A 19619-nucleotide genomic window follows, 5' to 3' on the forward strand; every position below is an offset into this window, starting at 1 on the left:
GTAGCTTAGAAGCTGGGGACAGATGGTGTGAAAATGAACCAGACACTGAAAGATTCAACTTTATAAACAGAAAGACTACAAATATACAGTGAGTGAGCATGAGATTTATGCTGAAATTACAGAGGAATTCCTATGGATGATTACACTTCCAGCCCAAGCATGGAAAGCACATCCATCAATAGGAATGCCACTATGTTACCAGTGCAGCTGTCAGACCTCTTTGTTACTGCACCCGGTCAGTATGGAAGAGGGCTACGGACACTTGTGACATGGCTCACCAAAGTAGTCATCAGAGGGAGGATTCTCCATGTCATACAGCATTTTCTTGGTCAGATGTTCTAGCTCATCCTCAGGTCTGAAGGCAGGAGTGCTTGATGCAGGTCCAGAGCTTGGATATCCACTCTGAAAAAAAAAAGGACAGTCTGTGATGTGATATAAAACCACACACACACACATAAGAGGGTCTATTGGCTGTTCAGTGTTGAACATCATTCTTTGTCTTATTTTTGCTTTTTTTAAAACCCAAGGGATTCAAGCAAGTAAATACCTCACTTAATGTAATGCAAATGGATTCTGAAAAAACATTTAGTGAAATGTTGTATATCCTCCTAGAATGAGAAGTATTCTATCTCATAACTAGATGTCTACTGGGTAGCACATAATATTAAACAAAGGAGAAAATTATTCCAAGGATAACTTGATACAAATGCTTTCCAGCACTGAAAAAGGCTTTGGAAGTATTTAAGTTTAGACTGAGAAAAAGCTTCCATCACTTAACAAGGTAACATAAAAGATGCTAGAACAATCACTCCTACAGTGGTGGAGCATTATGGACAACGACAGATAATCCCAAGATGCCAGTTATGTTCTCTTCTTGTTTATTTTTACACAAATCCTGCTGTTAACAGTGAGCTCAGGAGCTGGTCCACAGACTTGTAGTACTAGGGATACTTTGTTTTAACATGCACCTAGAAACTGAGATGTCTTGGCCGTCCTATGCTAACAGCTGCATACAGTATCTGGAGTCTGTTTCAGAGCAGCTTCTCCCTGGAAAACACCAGAAGTATGGGCATATTTTAAGAAGCACAGAAATAGTCTTATGCCTAGAAGTTTCTTAGAAGAAGCTAAGTTTGGTGTCCATAATCAGAAACTCGGTCATTTTGGGATTAAAAATGCCAACAGCAACTTTCCTTGTGTGCACTGCTTTCTTGAAAGACTTGCATATGAAAATTGACTTATTTTTGAAACATAGCATTTCAGTAAAGCAAGTGATTCCATTGATTAATTGCTGCCTTCATCAAGAATTAGACCTTTGATATGAAACAAGGAAGCATTTTTTCATGCTACATACCTACTTAAATGACAAGAAAATGTAAAATTACTGGAGAAACAACACACTGGCTTCTTCTATCTGGCTTACAGAGACTACATCTGGCTGGCATAATGAATCTTTATTGAGCCAGAGATGTTCAACAAAGAACAGCAGCTTTAAGGCACTGCACTGCAAGAGAATTAACTGAATGCTTTCACACTTTTTTCTTTCAGGCAAGAAGGAGATTTCAAATGAGACATCAATCAATGTAGAGAAGGTCTCCGAACAGCGCTTAGCAATAACACTTCAATCATCCACTCCCAGAAATCAAACTCTTACACATTCCTGACCTTGTCATACTTATTTTTCTAGGGTCCATGATAAGCTGTACACCATCACCTTCCATACTCATTGGCCTGATCTACACCTCTTAGACGCTGAACCTATGAGCACACGGCTGTGCTCCCTGGAAGAGTTGGATTTGCTGTGCACACACAATGCAGCAGTTGGTACCCATTTCCTGCCCAACAATTGCTCTCTTGTGGAGTAGTGTACCTGAAATAAGCCCCAGGTTGGATGAATTTTCATGAAGGGTTTTGTGAAGTCTGTTTGCCATACATGCAGCCTCTCTGACAGAGAATACAGACATATACATTCAGGTTTTCCCAGAGATGTTTTCTTTTTTAGCTTATGCTTTTTTTTCTGAAAAATATTTAAGGATTTTGTGCATTTCTCCAGGAATTCTAGTTACCTGAGGAAGTTGCTCTGAGGAAGCTGTTGAACATCTGAAAATCCTGAATATCCACACAGAGCAGTAAACTTCATTGTACAAATACAACCATGTGGATATATTTGGGTTACCATAACTTACTTTTTCATGTGGGGAGTAAGACAGCATGATGCACAGGACTTGCATTTGCTTTCTAATTCATGTAAGTGCCATCCCTGTGGGATACATAATTTTCTTGGGGAAAAGGCCATTCATATGACTAGAAGTTTCAGAGCTGGGTATTTGACCCAGAACACTCAGATTCCCTTGGCCAGTGCTTTGTGGCTGTTTTTAGAAGGCTAGTCTACAACTACGTCATTAGAAATAATAAATAGCATAACCCTAAAAAAATGGCTTATTAATAAGCCAATTAAAGGTGTCAAATGTGAAGCATTTAATCTTGGAACAATGCATTTTTTCCCTTTGCTCTCTTGTTCCTAAGAGCTGATCAGGAATCTCGCCTGAACATATATTTTAACACAGCGAGTGCAGCCAAGGATTTATTAGCGTGAGAAATCAATCTGGCAACTGAGCTTCTCAAAGTATTATTCCAGGTAGTCTACCTATTTTGGCTTCCATGCCATAAAGAATGACCATTGCCATCCCAGGATACAGCCCAAAGCTGACAATGGCCCTTGCCCCTGTATTTCCACCATTAGGATTCACCAGTGAGGCACAAACTCATGGCAGCACTTTGCTCCAGCCTCTTCTGCTGAGCTCCATCCACACATCATCTAAAACACTGCTGAACCTTGGGCCCTATAACATAAATGGACCAAAACAGAGGGCACAAGCTGCATGTCTGTTCACAGGAAAGGGAAGCAAGATACATGGAGATGAAGTGCTTTGCCCATCACATGGGCTCTGAGGCAAAGACTAAACCTGCATTCAGGATGTCGGGAGCTCCATGGGTTTTAGCCCTGGACACAGCCCAGCAGGGCTGGACTCAGTGTTGCAGACCTACCTACACTGAACACCCTCCAACCCAAAGCCACTGCACCTGCAGGCCACCACCAGCCAGGCTTTGGAAGGACACCCTGGGCAGGAGATCTGTGAAATCTCTCCCTCTTTTCTGGGCTTGCTTCCCATACCTCTTGACTGGGGAGCCCACCCATGCCTGATTCAATAAGGGCTTGGAATAGGCCATTTAAAATGAAAGACAAAAATCTGCAGATTTTCAGTTCTGTCTGACTCTGGTTTTGGAGGCCACATTGCCTCATACACACAATAAATAGGCTGCTCTCATATTTTATCTACATTGCACTTTTCCAAACCAGGCAGATTTCTTATCCAGTACCAAAAGTCAGCAAAAATAAAAAACACCAACCACAATGTTATGAGACATTTTAACTTATTTTGACTAAAATGCTATGCCTTTTTGACCAGCATTTAAGTAGTGCTAGGCACATCTTTTCCCTCCTTGCATGGCACATGCTGACTATGTGCCTCCAGGAAAATGCATTTCATGCATATGAACGTGCTGTTGAGTTTGCTGGGACACGCACACACAACCATAGAGAGAAAAGTGTATCTTTAGTCCAATCTAAAATGCTTGTTTAAGCAAAACAGTTTCCTTCCTCCTCCTTTGTTAGGTCAGGGTAAAAATATAACACTGGTGTTCCTTACAAAAGAGAGTTGTGGTGTTGTTGTTTATATTAAGCTTCCTCTATTTTTCTCCTGATCTGTACAATGATCAAGGCTGTCTAGAAATACAATTTGCTGTCTGATCTACCACAGTTGCCTTCATGCATTTTCTCTCTCCATGATGCCTCAATGCATACAAATATCCATTTTTTAACTAGACACATCACAAGGATAGGGTCTGCTCCGAATGGTGACAGGGCCTCCCAAATTCCCTGAACACCACTCCATCTGACTAACCACAGAAACATTAGGGATTATAAACTGACCCAGGAAAATGGAGAAGAGCCTTGGTCAGCAAAAAGCTGGCAGGAGGGACTATGTTTTGGCAGCATAAGCACCTGAGTGCATCCTTTGCTACTCCCATCAAATATGAAGCAACCTCAGGGAAGAGAAGAAGATTGCAGGAGCAACCTTAGGAAAAGAAGACAATTGTAGTGGTATGTGCAAATGCAAAAGCATTCCTTAAGAAACACTGTCCTGCATGCTTAGTTAATGGGATGTGAAGGAAAAGGCCAGCACTCGCAGGGTTAAACCTGTGGCAGAAAGTATCTTCATGCTACAAAGCAAGTAAGCTAATCGTCTGTGTCACTATCAAAGCACTGCAACAACATCTGGCTCATGTTTCTCATTAAAGTTCAGTTCCTAAAAAGCCAGGTCAAAAGAAGCAGTCCCATGGAATCACCACATCATTATTTTGGTACACGAAGTGGATACTTGTTTCAGTACTTTCCTGGCACGTGTTTTGTACTCCAGACCTCACTGGTCATCAGCTGTCTCTGACATAAGGGCTGCCCAGAAAAGGGAGCTCTGCAGTGAGTGTGGTGCATTGGCCAACGAGAACCTTTCCCATCCACATATAAATATTTACCCAAAATGGGTAAAAACCACAGTGCAAAATCTGCAAAGACATCTGAAGATGATGCTGTAATGAATGCACCATCATTCAGAATACACTGTATGTGGTCATTTTTCTAGTCCATTTGCAAATACTGTAGAAGACGCTGCTTCTCTCTGAGAGAAAATAGCTTCAATTACGTGTTCCCAATTACAGAAACGTGGAAATTATCTTCTTTTCAGAAGGTAGAATTAGCCCAGTTTTGGAACTGAAAGGCAGCCAGAAGCATCTTTTACTGAGAGTGACTTTCCCTTTTTTTTTTTCTCCTTCTTGTTCTGCATAAACTTGGTCCTTTCCTTTCACTTCACTCACCAAAACTGCTCATCAGTTAAATGAATCGTCAAATAGCATTGTAACATATTTTTATTCAATGGTTTGACAAAGACCACACTTTTTCATTTAAATTATTGACTGTCCAAAACAATCACAAACTTTCAGAGCAAAAAATCCAGCATGATGCCAAGTCTCTCATCAGTCACACTCCCAAAGAAATATCAAGATTCCCTACAGATGTAATTCAGTTTATAATTAAGGCCAACTCTTACTGAGGAGATGTACTAGAAAAAAATATTTTGATCCTTGATTTATTTTCCCAGTGAAAGGTTACAGCTGCCAGAGTACATACAGATTCCTGAAAAGGCAATTCTGCCTGAAATCCCTGCAACACACATATTCCTGGGTTTACCCCTGGTTGAAGAATATCTCATCAAAATCCTTTGAGGAAGCTGTCCTGCATGACAAGGTTTCTACTGATAGCCAGTGCCCTCTGGCCCACACCAGCAGGCCAAAATCACAAGTCTCTGGGCTGTCAGGAGAGAGGGTTCCTCTGGGACATGCCAGAGTGGGACAATCCACTGTTTTCCTTGCTGCCTACCTGCCCCACCACCCTTCCCACAGCAAACCAGCAATCCAGAACACACAGTTCTGGCAGCAGAGCCTTCATTTGTTAAAGGACTGCCTTGCTTTGAAATAGGACAGTTTTGTAACTGCTTCAAAGCTCTAGAGGATATTTTTCTTTATTTTTAAACTTCATTATGGTAACTGTATCCTTACTTAGCTGCCCAAGCACACTGCCTGTCCTAATCCTACTAAGCCCTTAGTTTCAGTGATCTCTTGTGACATTAGGCAACACAGAATTTGAGTAATAATAACAATACAAATATTTTTTTCTGTTTTAACTTCACAGCTTGCAGTTTTGCACAATTGTCTCTTTTCTTACACTGAGAAGCTGGGATGCAGACAGATAAGAAAAGGAGGTATCTTGTTGGTAGTTTTAAAAGCAAGTCAACAGAGCCAGAATGCAAAATCACTAAAGAGCTGCAAATTTTCCCAGACTTCCAAAAATCAGGCTGCTTACACAGATGTCTATTTTGACTCACCAGAGAACAGCTTTTAGCTTACAGTCATGAAACCGAAATCTTGGTCTTTGTGTACTGATACTGCATTCAACAGGATCACCATACACATAACCAAATTGCTCTGTAAAATGGGTTTAACAATATTTCTCTCTTAATTAATCAGTGCCTGCAGAGCTCTCCAAGCTTCTGCAATGTAATTGACTACACATAGAGTTGTTTTATGAATCATCAAGCACGGTAACAAATGAACATGACTGTTTTGTCCTTGGATTGTTTTATGTTATTATATGCAAACAAACTAAGTAAACTTGCTATTCTTCAGGCTCTCACTAATGTTTTGAATCTGGAAGAGCTGGTTAATTTTGCTAGGTATTATAAAACCTGGATAATCTGTAAACACTGCTATCTGCTTCTTGCTTCTGCACGGAGCACGACTGTGTTATATGACCCTTTCCACTGACACTATGGCAAGTTGTTGTTTCTGCTGGGCACTGTGGACTGTTCATATATTCAGGGTTAACAGCAGATGAGATAGATTTTTATAGAGTAACATTGGCCATTTCTCATTAGAAAAAGCAAACCAAACAGATCTTCAGGTAATAAATTTTTTACATGTTATCTCCAGAAACAGCAGATTTAAGCTCTATTTCACACAGGAACACCTATAAAATACTACATTTTAATGTCCCATTGGTGCTTAAATGTATGTACAGAAACAAATTCCACAGTGCCTGATCTTGCCTGGGGCCTCTCAGCCATATCACTACACAAATATGCTTTACTTGTCAAGGCTTATCTCATATGTGAAGGGGAGCAGGCTGTTTTTCCATTAACCCCACTTATTTTGGTAACAGAGATTTTAGGCACTTTCAAAACAAGCCAGGAATTCAAGGCACAAGCTCCCACTACTGAGTGGGAGAATGAGGTACCACTATTATATCCATATGCAAATAAAGAGATTGCATCATTTTAGCCCTATGTTTTTGGCTGGAATAGCTTGGTCTGATCATAAAATTACATCAGGAGGTCTTATGCTTACTCGTCTGTTGTTTCAAGATTGAAGGCTTTATTCTGCTCTAAGCTGCTTGCCTTGCCATGTCTCTCTGGGCTTGGAGTCAAGTACTCTCTCACTTCCACGTATCATCACCAGCAGTAAAGACCCTAAGGCTACTTATCAAGTCTCCTCCTTTCTGTTGTGATACTGTAGGCTTCCAGGATGGCCATCAAAGCAGTAATTAATTATTATATTCACTGCTATCAACAGGTCAAAATCTGCATTTCAGAATAGGAGACATAAGCATCCAAATGAGAAGACAGTCTCAAAGCCTTGGTCCCAGGCTGCACAGGGATATGCTGTACAAAGGTTTGAATTCGCTTCTTGTCATCTTGGCTATACACCGTGGGGTACACAGTGCCATCTAGGGCTTCTTGCCTGGGCAGGTGATGAGCTTCAGGGCCTGTACAGACCTGCCTTGTGCGATCCAAGGCAGCACTACTGAAAGACTTCAAGCTGTGGGGAACTCCAGTTGCAGTGACTGGGGAGGCTCACGGTCTCCCCACCAACTGAGCCATATCCCCATCTTGCAGGATAAGCACAGAGGCAAACCTAATAAAAATGGGAATGCTCCAATATTCATACTGATGAAAAGAGATGTGTTTTCTGACACAGTACACAACCTGTCCAGACGATGCATTGCCACAATAAAACAACTGAAAAAAGTGCCTTCCTTCCGAAGATTACTCTTCCAGAAATGTCCTTAAAAATCCAAGGAAATAACTGAGCTTTGCCCTTTGTGAAGTTTTTCATTTGCAAAGCACTTCACAAAGGCAGAGCTCAACCATTTTCACAGACAATGAGAAGAGACACCACACGATGGGCTTACACACACCTCCGGTGCAGCGACCACAGCGCCGAGGGACCTCACCACCATTCACCATGTGGGGCTGGGGCTGGACCGGGTGCTTCTGCAATGAGCAACACCTGCCCTGCGGTTCAGGTTTGGCGCCTAGTGAGAAAATAGGCTGTCCCAGCTGCAGTGCCTGATCAGGCAACAAAAACAGAACTGCTGGGGCATCACTTGTTTCAAAAGAAAAATAAATCTCACCATTTTAGTGGCACTAATCTTGCATGTGAAACTTGCATTCATACTGTATTAACAGTTTAAATATAGCTTTCTTGCCAGATGCCTCAATATGATAGAAAAGATACTTAAAATATGCAAATTGTGTTTCTGTTTTAATACAAAAAGAAACTTAAAATCACATCACTTTCCATCATCAAGACAGGTTTTAATATAAGCTTTTTTCATGTGAAAACTATAACAGCAAACAAATGGTTAACCAAATGTGTTTAACCCACTATCTGTAGTCTCACTTTTAGTCAACTGTGACACGAGCCATTACACTTCCCAGGACACCAGTGACTTAAATGAAGACTACATATTTTGCTTAACATTAAAAGATCATATATATGAATTATAGTAAAATAAAAGCTTCTCAGACTGGAGCGGGTGCTTGGTTCAAATTCCATAGCATGGGAGGGCAGGATTCCTGAGCTTTATCCTCAGCAATATTTGTAACCACTCTGATCCTGCTTCCTGCTGTTATAAATGGTGTTCATAATGCTTGGCTGTCTCAAGAGAGTTTGAGAGTCTCAATGAACTCTTGATTACGAAATGCTTTGAGACCTTTGAATGAAAGATACTGAATGAGTACAAATTATGACTATTACTAATTACCTTTAGTAGCCAAAATTGTGCCCCCTTTTACTCACGTGCCTACATTTTGTCTGTTAAGATTATAACATTTTCAAACAAATACTGGTCTCGCAATATGCCCCTCCAATGGTCATGTATAAATAAAAGTGGTAAGAATAATATTAGAGGAATCAATACTGTGGCAAAGCAAATCAAATTCCTGCTGGACTCAGAAACTTATTTCACGACTGGAAGATTTCTCCATTTTACTTAGGTTCTGATTCCAGAATTACCTGTTCTCTTTTCCTCATGTGTAGCTGATTCCATTCTAAGAACTTTGCTGTTTTTCTTTTAACTTTGCACAGGCCATGTTTCTTGAAGTGGTTACTGGAGGATGCCAACCCTTCCTAATAAAATGGGTGTGAGTTCCTTTGGAAAGAAGATGGGGAGCTTTGAACACGTCAGGGAGTGTAAGTGCTGAGTACAGTCCTTCATTTGATTTTCAGTGACTGAGTCAGGGAAAACAAGGCAGAAATTTAAGAGATAGTCCAGACATCTGACTTCTGCCCAGATCATCTACTGTGCTCGCCTCTCAGCTGAGGTGTGCTTCAAGGGTGACAAAAGATTTTCAAAGTAACACCTTTTCCAGTGATGCAAGAGAAAAGAGAATTTGCAAATAATAATGAGAAGATTGCTACTCGTCAAAGTCAGAGGGAGAGCTCATTTGCTTGCACCTCCAGTCTTGTGGTGAAAGATCGTAGAAGAGTACTAAAAGGGTACTGACACAGCTCAAGACAATCTGTAAGCAGTAAAGATCAGAGTTCATCTCATCTCTGCCTCAATTAGACTGTCTCTGTATTTTATACCATCTGTATTGATGCTTCAGTTGCTGAATTGCTTTATTCACCTGTAAGAGACTGAACCCTTACTGCATTTAAAACAATTAATTCTCCCCATGAAGAACCTTTTGTAGTATCTGTGGGTCACCTGAATCTCAGCTCAGCCATCGAACATCCTATCAAGTACCATTTGAAAACACGCATTATTTCATTTATGAGAAGCAATCACCCGATTGGCAGTGTAGAGCAGACCACATGTGCCACTTCTAACAGCAAGCCTGGCCTCGCCGCTACCTCCAGCCCAAGCAAGGACAATGGCCTCTTCAGAAAATTACCAGATTGGAGTTGGTCATGACTGCAGTTGAAAAACTTAGAGAACCCTCTCACCTTCTGTGAGATGGAGGTGCCCACCAAAATTGGGCAGTTTGCTCACAGACCTAATGCTACTCAATCACATTAGGGCCTGAAAAGGGTTTGACAGCAAGCTTGTGGTGCAGCCACAGCCACGGGGCATTAGCTGCACTTGCAGGTGCTCCTGTGATGCTGAGTAACATCAGGCAGAGGACAGGACACACTGGCAGTAAGAAAAAAGGTGGTAAAATCAAACAATGCCATCAGGAGCAGAGAGAGTAATGCACAAGAACAGAAGGAGGAGAGAGTGAAGGGCTGCAGCCCTCAGTGAATGTCATCTTGATAGCCTAAGCACTGCTGCTTGTACATGTTTCACTATCAATTACCTCAGGATAATCAGAAATAATATTTTCAGAAGAAAGCAGTGCCAAATTCTATACTGCATTTGGAGGAAAAAGGCCAGGGTAAATGCCCATCATTTAGATTATCATTTATTTTACCCAATGTACTTATGAAAATGATGTCTCATTTGGCTCACAGCAGTAGAAATTTCTCAACAAAGTCATAATTCTCTTGTAATAGAGTCCAGGGCAGTTAAGTATTACTCAAATAAAAGCTCCAAGTCTCCCTTGAAATACTGTCCCTGCTGAGGAATTTCCCACAATCACGAAGGAGTTGGGAGCTGAGAAAAGGGCAGGAAGAGATGAGGAGTGATGTTCGCTCAGAGAGAACCACAAGCTGAAGACCCAGAACATCCCATCTGGTGGCCAAATTGTAGCAGGGAGGCAAGGAAGCAGGGATTATGGACTATCAGAAATGCTGCAGGAAGTTTCACCATGGATCTCAACTTTCTCCTTTCAACCTGCTGGAATAAGAGTGAAGATCTGAGTTGGCTATGCTATTCCTGTTGTGGATGCAATGAATCCTGCTCATACATAGGGCAGTACACAGCCCTTGGCAGAGAAGAGCCACAGCAGCAGAGAGGTCAAGGTCAGATCTGGAATGAGGGCTCTGGTAATGTCGGGAGAGAGCTATGGGAAAGAAAAAATAGCCCTTACCAATACAAACTCAGCAATTAGAAAAGGTAGAAGTACAAAGGCAAGAGAGAAGTGCAGGTAGGAGGAGTGGAAGACCAGTCAGAGGGCAGCATGCAATAAATGATTTGAGCCTGAGCCCAGCATCAAAGGATAGGATGGGATGAAGAGGAGATTAAGAAGAAAGTACAACCTGTCTAGGAGCTTCTAGAGATGGCAACAGTCCACAGAGAGAGAGGTGTTTGCACCAACTGTATGAAGCAGAATGACCTAGGGAAGACTAATGTGCAAAGGTGCTGTACAAAATGGAAAGGGGGACTAATGGTATCCTCAGAGCAGGGAGCAAGCAGGAAAGCAAGAGAAAATGAGAAATGTCAGCATCAGATGATTTTACTGAAACAATTCCCTTGTCCAAGAACTATCCAGTGATAAGCAAAACCAGCAGATTGGTCAGATGCTTCCACACACCATGTGTGTGTGCATTCTCGATGGGACATCAGGAAGGGTAGGCAACCAGGGCAGAGCACTACACCCTCAGTCTCACTTGATTCCTACATGGAAAGATTACATTGGATTTCAATGTCACATGCTTCTCTCTTTCACTCCTCCCTTCCACTTTCCCTTCCACATGTACTGAGTGATCCCATGTCTGTCACAGGCAGGCTTTCCAGTCAAATGAATAACTGCTTTATGGCCATGATGCTCAAGATGGCAAGAGCATACATGCTTGTGCTGGGATTTGTGTTGTGTGCTACAGAAGTACCTATGGAATAAAGAGCAAGGAGAAGAAATTCCCTGCTTGGTGCTGGAGCCAGAAGGGAATAAGGAATTTCCTGGATTCAGAGCTATTCTACTGCTGTTCCCCATCCTCTGCTTTCCCATGAGCCTCTCAAAAAGCTCCAGGATCCTGGCAGGCAAACTGGGCTGTGCACTAAGGAAGGAATCTAAATGTCCACAGCTGCAGCTTCTAAGGCTGCTGCCATCCTGGGGGCACAGCCACTGAACTGACATACAGACCTACAATGTTCAAGGCATCAAATGCTTGAGGAAACTTGCCCTTCTCAGAAGGCCATGCTCAAGCTGCATTTCTGTGCCATCTTTTGTGTGAGGTTGGGACTCTGAGCAGCTCAGGAAGAGTCTGATGGCTCAATAAATAAGAGACACTTGCAAGAGTTAGCAGAACTGACAGTTCAACAAGATCTATGTTTAGTTGTCAAAACATTCCTCTATATACAGAGATGCAGCTAAGAAGGCTGTCCACATACATCTTGGGCCAGGGATGAGCTTATCTCACTAATTAGCTGAGCAGTACTTTGCAAAGAATTGAGCTAACTGGAAGAGGTGATGGCATGTACTGTGACTGGACATAACATTGCACATGAACCATTTTGATGTATTAAAAAGATCACTTTGCCTGTGAACTGTTTTTCATGTCCTGTTCAACTACAACAACAGCAGCAGCCTCCTTCTGTTTTTTAATGATTAAGAAGCTCGCAGGTTGACTGAGCAAAGGCTGAAGGGGAAAAACAAAGATATATATATATACAATTTTGCTGCAGAATTTACTTGAAAAAGATGGGCTAGACATTCAGATGGTGCCAATCAGAGTCGCTCCAGGGAACTCGCTGATTTACACAGCAGCGGAGGATCTAGCTCAGCATGCCAAAGTGAGCAATGTACTCAGGTGTACATTGGCTGGTTGAGAGGCACTATTTGAGTCAACAAGGCTGTCCAAGCTTGGCCCAGACTAACTGCAGCCCCCTGAGTTCTCAGCTGTATTTGTCTTTCACACGAACATATGCCACAGGGAGAAAACAGGCTCCCAGACTGCCAGACCAAGAGTGAAAACTACAAAGACCCCCCACTCTCTGGGGATATGTGTAATTGAAACCTGTTTGCTTGCAGGTGACACTCTTGGGCTTAGTTAAAAGTTCCTGTCCCCAGCTGTGGGACCCATACCAGCCTGGCTTTCATGGGGTCCTGTTGCCAAGTCCCAGCTCAAGCTAACATATTTTTCAGGGCCTCCTCTCTCCTTGCTCCTTCTGAGGAGCTGGCTCCTTCTTGAAAAGGACCTTCAGAGCAATCATGCCTCTTCCACCTCCCTTGTCACCTACCCTTGCTCCTAAGAGCTACACAACTTTCAAAAGCACATCTAGAAAAAAGTTGTGATTGTCAAATGCTTTACAGACTCCCTTCCCTTCTTTCCTTCAAAACTATGAATTCTGCTCTCCAAGCTCCCTTTCTGCCCCCTGCATTAGCTTTACACTACTAAATGAGGGGCTCAGGCTTCCCTTCTGTGTAGGACTCTCATCCAAAAATCACTCACACACTTTAGAAGGTTTGCAATGCGGAGGAGGAGAAGTAGTGAGGCCAGCAAAGTGCTGGAAGAGATTGCCTGAGGAGAATCTGTGATTTCCATCACTGAGGCTTTTCAGAGTAGGAACAAACAAATATTTGTGAAGAATAGCTTAGGCAGTTGATCCTGTTTCTGAGCAGCAGACAGAGCTTGAAGTCTGTTCCAGCTTTATTGTTTATACTTCTGTGATTGTGATAGCAGTTGTGACATATTCTGCAACAGACTTCAGCAAAGCCAGCTGAAAGCCCTATGGATCATCGTCAAGGCTGAAGCTGCTTACAGGAAAGGAAGCTCATGTGCAGTGTTAAGTTACTTGATGGTTCCAGATGGTAACTCAAAGAAATTTTATTCAGAAATGGAAAGACAAAGAAGCTGAGTCCTAAGCAGGTCCTGCCCTGCTTTTACTATCTCCAAGATGCTGGATCTCCAGCTTTGACTCCAGGTGCAAAAGGCAGCACACTCAGAGCACCCACTGTATGGACTGTAAATATTTGTGTTTGACAAATAGCTGGCTTCTTTTGTCCTGGTCCTCAGGAATGCCCACCTGGCATTTGGTGCTGAATCTCTATTAAAATCTCCCAGAAGCTAGACAGGATGCAGAGAGGCTGGTCAGCAGCATGGAAGTGGCAGGCAAAGAAGCATTCAGAAAATCATCACAAAGGTGCCCCAGACAGCAAAATGCTCCACGTGTCTTGTACAAAGACCCACGTGTGTCTGCAGTGCATGAAAGGAAAGAAGTTACTCCAGAAACATTAACACAAGCTCTCCCTGCAATACCACCTTATGGGAAAAACAAATGGTAGGGGAGCTATCTAATCTACTCATCGCAAAGTCTTTAAGTCACAAGACAGTATTTACTAGCTGGTACCAGACAACATTCAAGCAAGAACAGAAAGTCACTTTCCCAACCCTCCTTGTGAATTGCTCCCATCTGTGCAAGACAGCAATCCAAAGCCCTTATGCCCATGACAGCACTGCAATCACACGCTTCGGTTTTTAAACCCAAAATAGCGCAAGTCAGACCACGGCGAGCTCGCACATCCCAAGCAGCTGCGCTGATGAAGAGGAGTCACTGGAAGCTGCCCTGAGGGCACAGGTTGCTAGGGAACGTTGCAAAGCCGCTGCAGATTTCCCAGCCACTCTCTGGCTCTTTCCCCTCTTCCCACCTCGCTTGCGCTGTGCCAGCGTCTTCGCCCCGAGAGTGCTGTTCTTCCTGTCTGAAGTGTGCAAAAACAAATCTGCCAGCAACAATGGAACACGATTGCTTGGCATGTGTTCCCGAGGAAAGAAATCTCTCTAGCCTTTGATTTTCAAAGGCAGCCAGCTGAAAAGCTGGGAAAAAAAAAAAAAAACCAACCAAAAAACCCAAAACACTCTCACCATTATCTCTGTGTCTGCGTGTTATTTAATTCAACCTGTGCTATAGTTAAGGGTGGGTAGCAAGCCCAGGTGGTACAACTCAACCGGCTGACTTTGTGGGAATCATGCCAGTTTGCAAACAGCAAGACACGGTGCCCTGAGTGCCACTCTGTGTCCTCTGGACTCCTCCTTTAGCCCTAACGTTCTGCTCTTTGGGGAGCCAGCACAGCTCTGAGAACATCACTGGGCACCACATGGTGCCCCACTGCTCCAGCAGGCCATGGGCCTTATGAGAAAGAGCTACCAGGGAACTAGAAGGGAAGGAAAAGGAAACTCCTGCCGTCTTCAGAAAGAGCTAGGGTAAGGAGAGACCAGTGACCAAGGTGGAAATATAACGCTTTCCAGTATTAATCAATCTTCAAACAATTTGACTGAATGATTAGGAAATGCAGCGCTCCCTACTGAGGCATTAGAGATTTATATTTAGATGTTAGATTTTTTTTTCACCCTCTGTTATTTTTAGCTACTAATTGATGCTAGAATGGTGGTGGCTGCTGCTGGATCAATGAGACTCCCCTGTGATGGCAGCTGGGTGAGATATGACAATAGAAGAGGGGTTTCATTCACCCTAGAATGCTGGAATCCCTGTCTGCATAAGCAGACAGTGTGAGAGCAGAGCAGTGGCTGGTTCCCCAGATCTGCATTCACACCCTGAGGCTGCCAGCCTGGTCAAATGTCCTTCGGTACCAACAAGGACTTCATTAAACCCTAAAAGCAGCAGAGAGGAAAAACCTAAGAGGCCTGTATAACTAAGAAAGAATAAGAGAGAACAGATTTGGAAGTGATTCTGAGAGACTGCTTAATAAACTTCCTTATCCCAAGAACGAATAAAATAAAGTACGTGTTTGAGAACCTATTAGACATGTTAATTCCGAAGACAGAGGAAGAAGCATTGCACTTTCCCAGTAATAGCACACCATAAATCTCGGATGTCCACAGTGCTTGTACTAACACCCACTGGACAAGGAGAAACTCACGTAATCACCAGTGCAGACCAGATCTGCAGTTTCTACCCATTTCGGGGTCCTGTCTTTAAGAGAGACCATGATGAAGGGTAAAAAAATTCAAGCGTAAAACAATACAATACTAAATAGTATGTCAAAAGACTAATTTCTTATTCACTCCAGGTAATTTGTAATTAGATTGCTTTTAGATAGGAGGATTTATATTTCTTCCTAAAAAGAGAGCCTCTTAGGCAGTGTGACAGCATGCTTTCTTATCTCATGACAAGTCAGGCAAGGATGGTCAAGGTCTTATCTTGAACTTCACTCAGCAGCACAGCAGCAGCACACCAATATGCAAATACCTTCCATGGAACTCGTGTTATGTATCATGTGTTAACCTCTACACAAACAAGGATGATTTTCATTTTATGAGAACACAAAAAGCTGAATGCAAGTGCATGCCAGCACATCAGCATTCCTATAGAGACATTGCCCTGGACCAGTGTGTCATCCTTCAGAGACCCTGTAGCATGACCTTAAAACAAAATAGAGCCAACACTTTCTAGAGCAATTCTGCAAACACTACCAGCCCACTCCCATCTTTCTTTTAATCTACATTTCAAAAATTATATTCACCTGCAGAGACATGCTAGGTGGATACATGTCAGGCACACTTAATTCCTCAGTTCAAGCCATATGGCTCTAATAATAGTGGCTAATAAAGGAAGACTATGTTTTCACCTGTAATTTTTCAAATCTCATCAAAAAATGGTACAACACAGAATACTGCAGACTGCAGCACAGCATATGTGCTCAGTCACATTTAGCACTGCTCTGCACTTGCTCTGCTAATGGTCTTTAATTAATATGCACAACCAACTCAGTGTCAAGGGCAAAAAGTGTTTGCAGAAATGGCACCTTAAATTAAAACAAACAAAGCAAAAGCAAGTTTATTAAAAGTGCATTTTGGGATCAGAGCCCTGTAGCAGACTTTGGAAATAACCAGGAACAGAGGACATCAAGTTATCTAATGGGCTTTTGGCAATCATTTTACATCAGAAATAAATCTTACAGTAGTACAGAGACAAATGCTCAAGGCCAACCTTGACATCTTGGTCTTGGCATATCTCTATAAACTCTGTAGTTAAAATCATCCATTAGGCGCTTCCAGGAAAGGCAGCCAGTAGATTTCTCACAGAGGAAGATCAGCAAGTAGCAACCATAGCTAACTTAATCAAGCTTAATGGAAAGGAAGCAAGGGCTGTGACTGGTATTAACACCCTGGTCTAGAGGTAGGGGATTTCCAACTAATTTATTGTGGAAAAAAGTATCATTCACAAAGTCATCCATAGAGTACATACTGCAACACAGCATTTAATATAATAGCCTGGCATCATCTGACCTCAGATGAAAGAGTAAGAGGATATATTTATACCGCACATGACTCCAGCCTCCAAGAATACACCTCAAAGCAGTAGCAGTGTGATCTTTTAGCCAATGATGTCCTTAGACTGCCACAACTACTGTGCCCATCTGCCACAAAAGCATAGGTGCATGCAGGCAGGGTCGCTGGGGGGAGGCTGGTTAGTAATCCAGCACACTTTGCTCCACCACTAAGGTACTCCCACAACTCTGAATGAGCCTGAGGGCCAAGCAAAGTCTTCCAGATGACATTTTGCTTATGGAAGAGAAACTCAACAAGCCATAGAGATGCTGAGCTGGCAGCTGCACAATGAGCTGTGGCAGACGGGTGCCCTTGGAGAGCCCAGCAACATGTACATGGCCAGAGAGGACACACAGACTCAAGCTTTACAGCTCATCTCTGGGCTGAGCTAAAACCACGTTCTCTGACAAACCCAACAGAGAAGACAGGCCTTTACCAAGGAATGGAGGCAAGGCACAAGGTCTCACACATGCCATATTTTTCAAGTAGAAGCTGAGACGTCAAGGTCAGTACTTAGAGAGGCTAGTCCAGGGGGACTATGGGACAAAAGTCTCCACTGAGGTCCATGTCCTGAGTCTGATTTAACTGTACACAAACACACTTGGAGTTTTTCCCTAGGAGCTGAGGAACAAATAGGATCAGACTCCAATTTCTTATCAGGTTATGTCTAATTGCTCAGAGTATCATAAATTTCAGTGTAGCACCTAAACATTAATTCCTACCTTACTGCCACATTTATTGGTTCAGCTCTTTGGGAGTATTTTTCACCTCATGGGTTAAGAAGCCAAGAGACAGGGGCAAGGGGAAGAATAAAATGGCATCTGCCTTCTCAAGTAACTAACTGTTGTCTCTTATCATTCAGGGGATCCAGCTGTTTGCTGTACTTATATAATCCTTTAGATACAGGGAAGTTTCCATCTGTGGCAGATATTTTGCACACAAAGCAAATGCCAGAAGCTTACATTCCTCTTTTAGGGGTCATACTTCTTGATATACATGACCCTACTGAAAAGCAGTGGGGACACTTCTTATTAACATCACAAAAAGAATCATCATTAAAAATCCAAGCCTTCTGGACTGGGAGGCAAAAAAATTCATGTTGCTAATAATCAAACGGCTCATTTTAAACTATGCATTTTTAGTCCACTCTCTATTTTTTTCTCTTATCAGTAGCTTTTGAATTTTCAGATCAGATCTCCACCTGCTCTCTCTAGTCAGTGAGTACTAGTGCCAGCATGCTAGTACTAGCTTTAGTATGAGAACTAGCTGATGTACAGTTCACGGCTGCCTCCACTTTGCATCCCATGCACTTTCCCAAAGCTGGCTGCTGTGTTCTCAGCGACCTGAGAAGAAATACTTGTTCCCTTCATAATTAGGATTCACAGTAAATGCGGGAAGCGAAGCAAAAAGAACACAATGTTCAAAGCTGCCACTCATGGTTAAATAATTAGTCAATATTACGCTCAAATGCTGCCTCCAGTGTTCATGCCAATCTGTACGGGGAGGCATTTGTCCTTACATTACTTTGGCGCCTCATTTCAGTAATTTCTATAAGCTGGCAGTCTGGCCTCAGTGGAGAATGGGTCATACCACTGCTAATGCAGATAGATTACTAAATACAAGTAAGAATGGTGAGAGATTAAAGGTGGGGAGGTGTTAACAAAGCTTTGGTAAGTAGTATGTGCAAGAAGTCCTTTCACCTGATTTTTATAAAGTGGGCCTTGTCTAAAGACAAGGGGGTAATTAGCTGATAACTAAGGCAGAACCATAATCCTGCTTGGTCTACATGTCTGCCAGAGCTACATATGCAGCACCTTTGGTTCCCCATGAGAGGTATTTAGTAGCTTTGCCTCGCCGCATAGGACCCCACTCCTTTTGGTCACCAATCAGTAATACTGTGGGTCTTGGTGGAATCCTGAAATGCTTCCCTAGTCTGCAAACTGCCATTTGCTGAGACATTGCTCCATCTGCATATTCATGTTGCACCTCATAGTGCAATGTTTACTAGGGCTGTATTTTTCCCCACAGCATTTGTGTGTGCTAGAAGGATTTCCTGACAAAGAGGAGTTGTGATAGCTTATAACTGATCTGGAGCTGAACTTGATTCTTTTGGAGTGCTTGGTGATGCCTGAATGAATGCTGCTGTTTGTCTAAATAGGCTAACTTAGCAAAAAAGCACAAAGCATTTCATGAGCTATAGGAACAAGTACAGACCAATGCTTGGAATGTTCCTGCGTCACCTGCAGAGCCATTCTAAAACTCTTCCGTCAAAGGAACAGAGGCTGTGTCAACAATCAGCTTCATTGCACAGTAGCTGCCTGGCTCATACATGGTTAGGCTGGGAAGTTTCACTTCCACCTCATACCACCCAAAGGCATGAGTACTATAGACATGAATTTTAATTCTGTTGTAAAATAGAAGCAGGAAGAAAGGCCAGCTCTGGCATACAGCATCCTTCCAGCTCTGCTGAACCACGAAGCTCCTGCTGGGAAGCTGTCCACAACATTACGATCTTAAGAAAAACTTTCTTTCAATGCATTTCACCAAGACTGGTCTCA

General features: G+C 42.6%; 1 protein-coding gene across 12 annotated transcripts in view; it reads right to left on the reverse strand.

Moving 5' to 3' along the window:
* The window catches only part of LPP (LIM domain containing preferred translocation partner in lipoma), a 425132-nt gene that overhangs the window by 81724 nt on the left and 323789 nt on the right, over window positions 1–19619 (reverse strand). For all 12 annotated transcript variants that reach the window (XM_071566772.1, XM_071566774.1, XM_071566769.1 and 9 more), the window contains one exon: window positions 279–402. In XM_071566772.1, the coding sequence (XP_071422873.1) occupies window positions 279–402 (124 nt within the window). The remainder of the gene's footprint in view (window positions 1–278; window positions 403–19619) is intronic.

Source organism: Pithys albifrons, chromosome 11, assembly GCF_047495875.1.
Source record: "Pithys albifrons albifrons isolate INPA30051 chromosome 11, PitAlb_v1, whole genome shotgun sequence".
Lineage (NCBI taxonomy): Eukaryota > Metazoa > Chordata > Aves > Passeriformes > Thamnophilidae > Pithys > Pithys albifrons.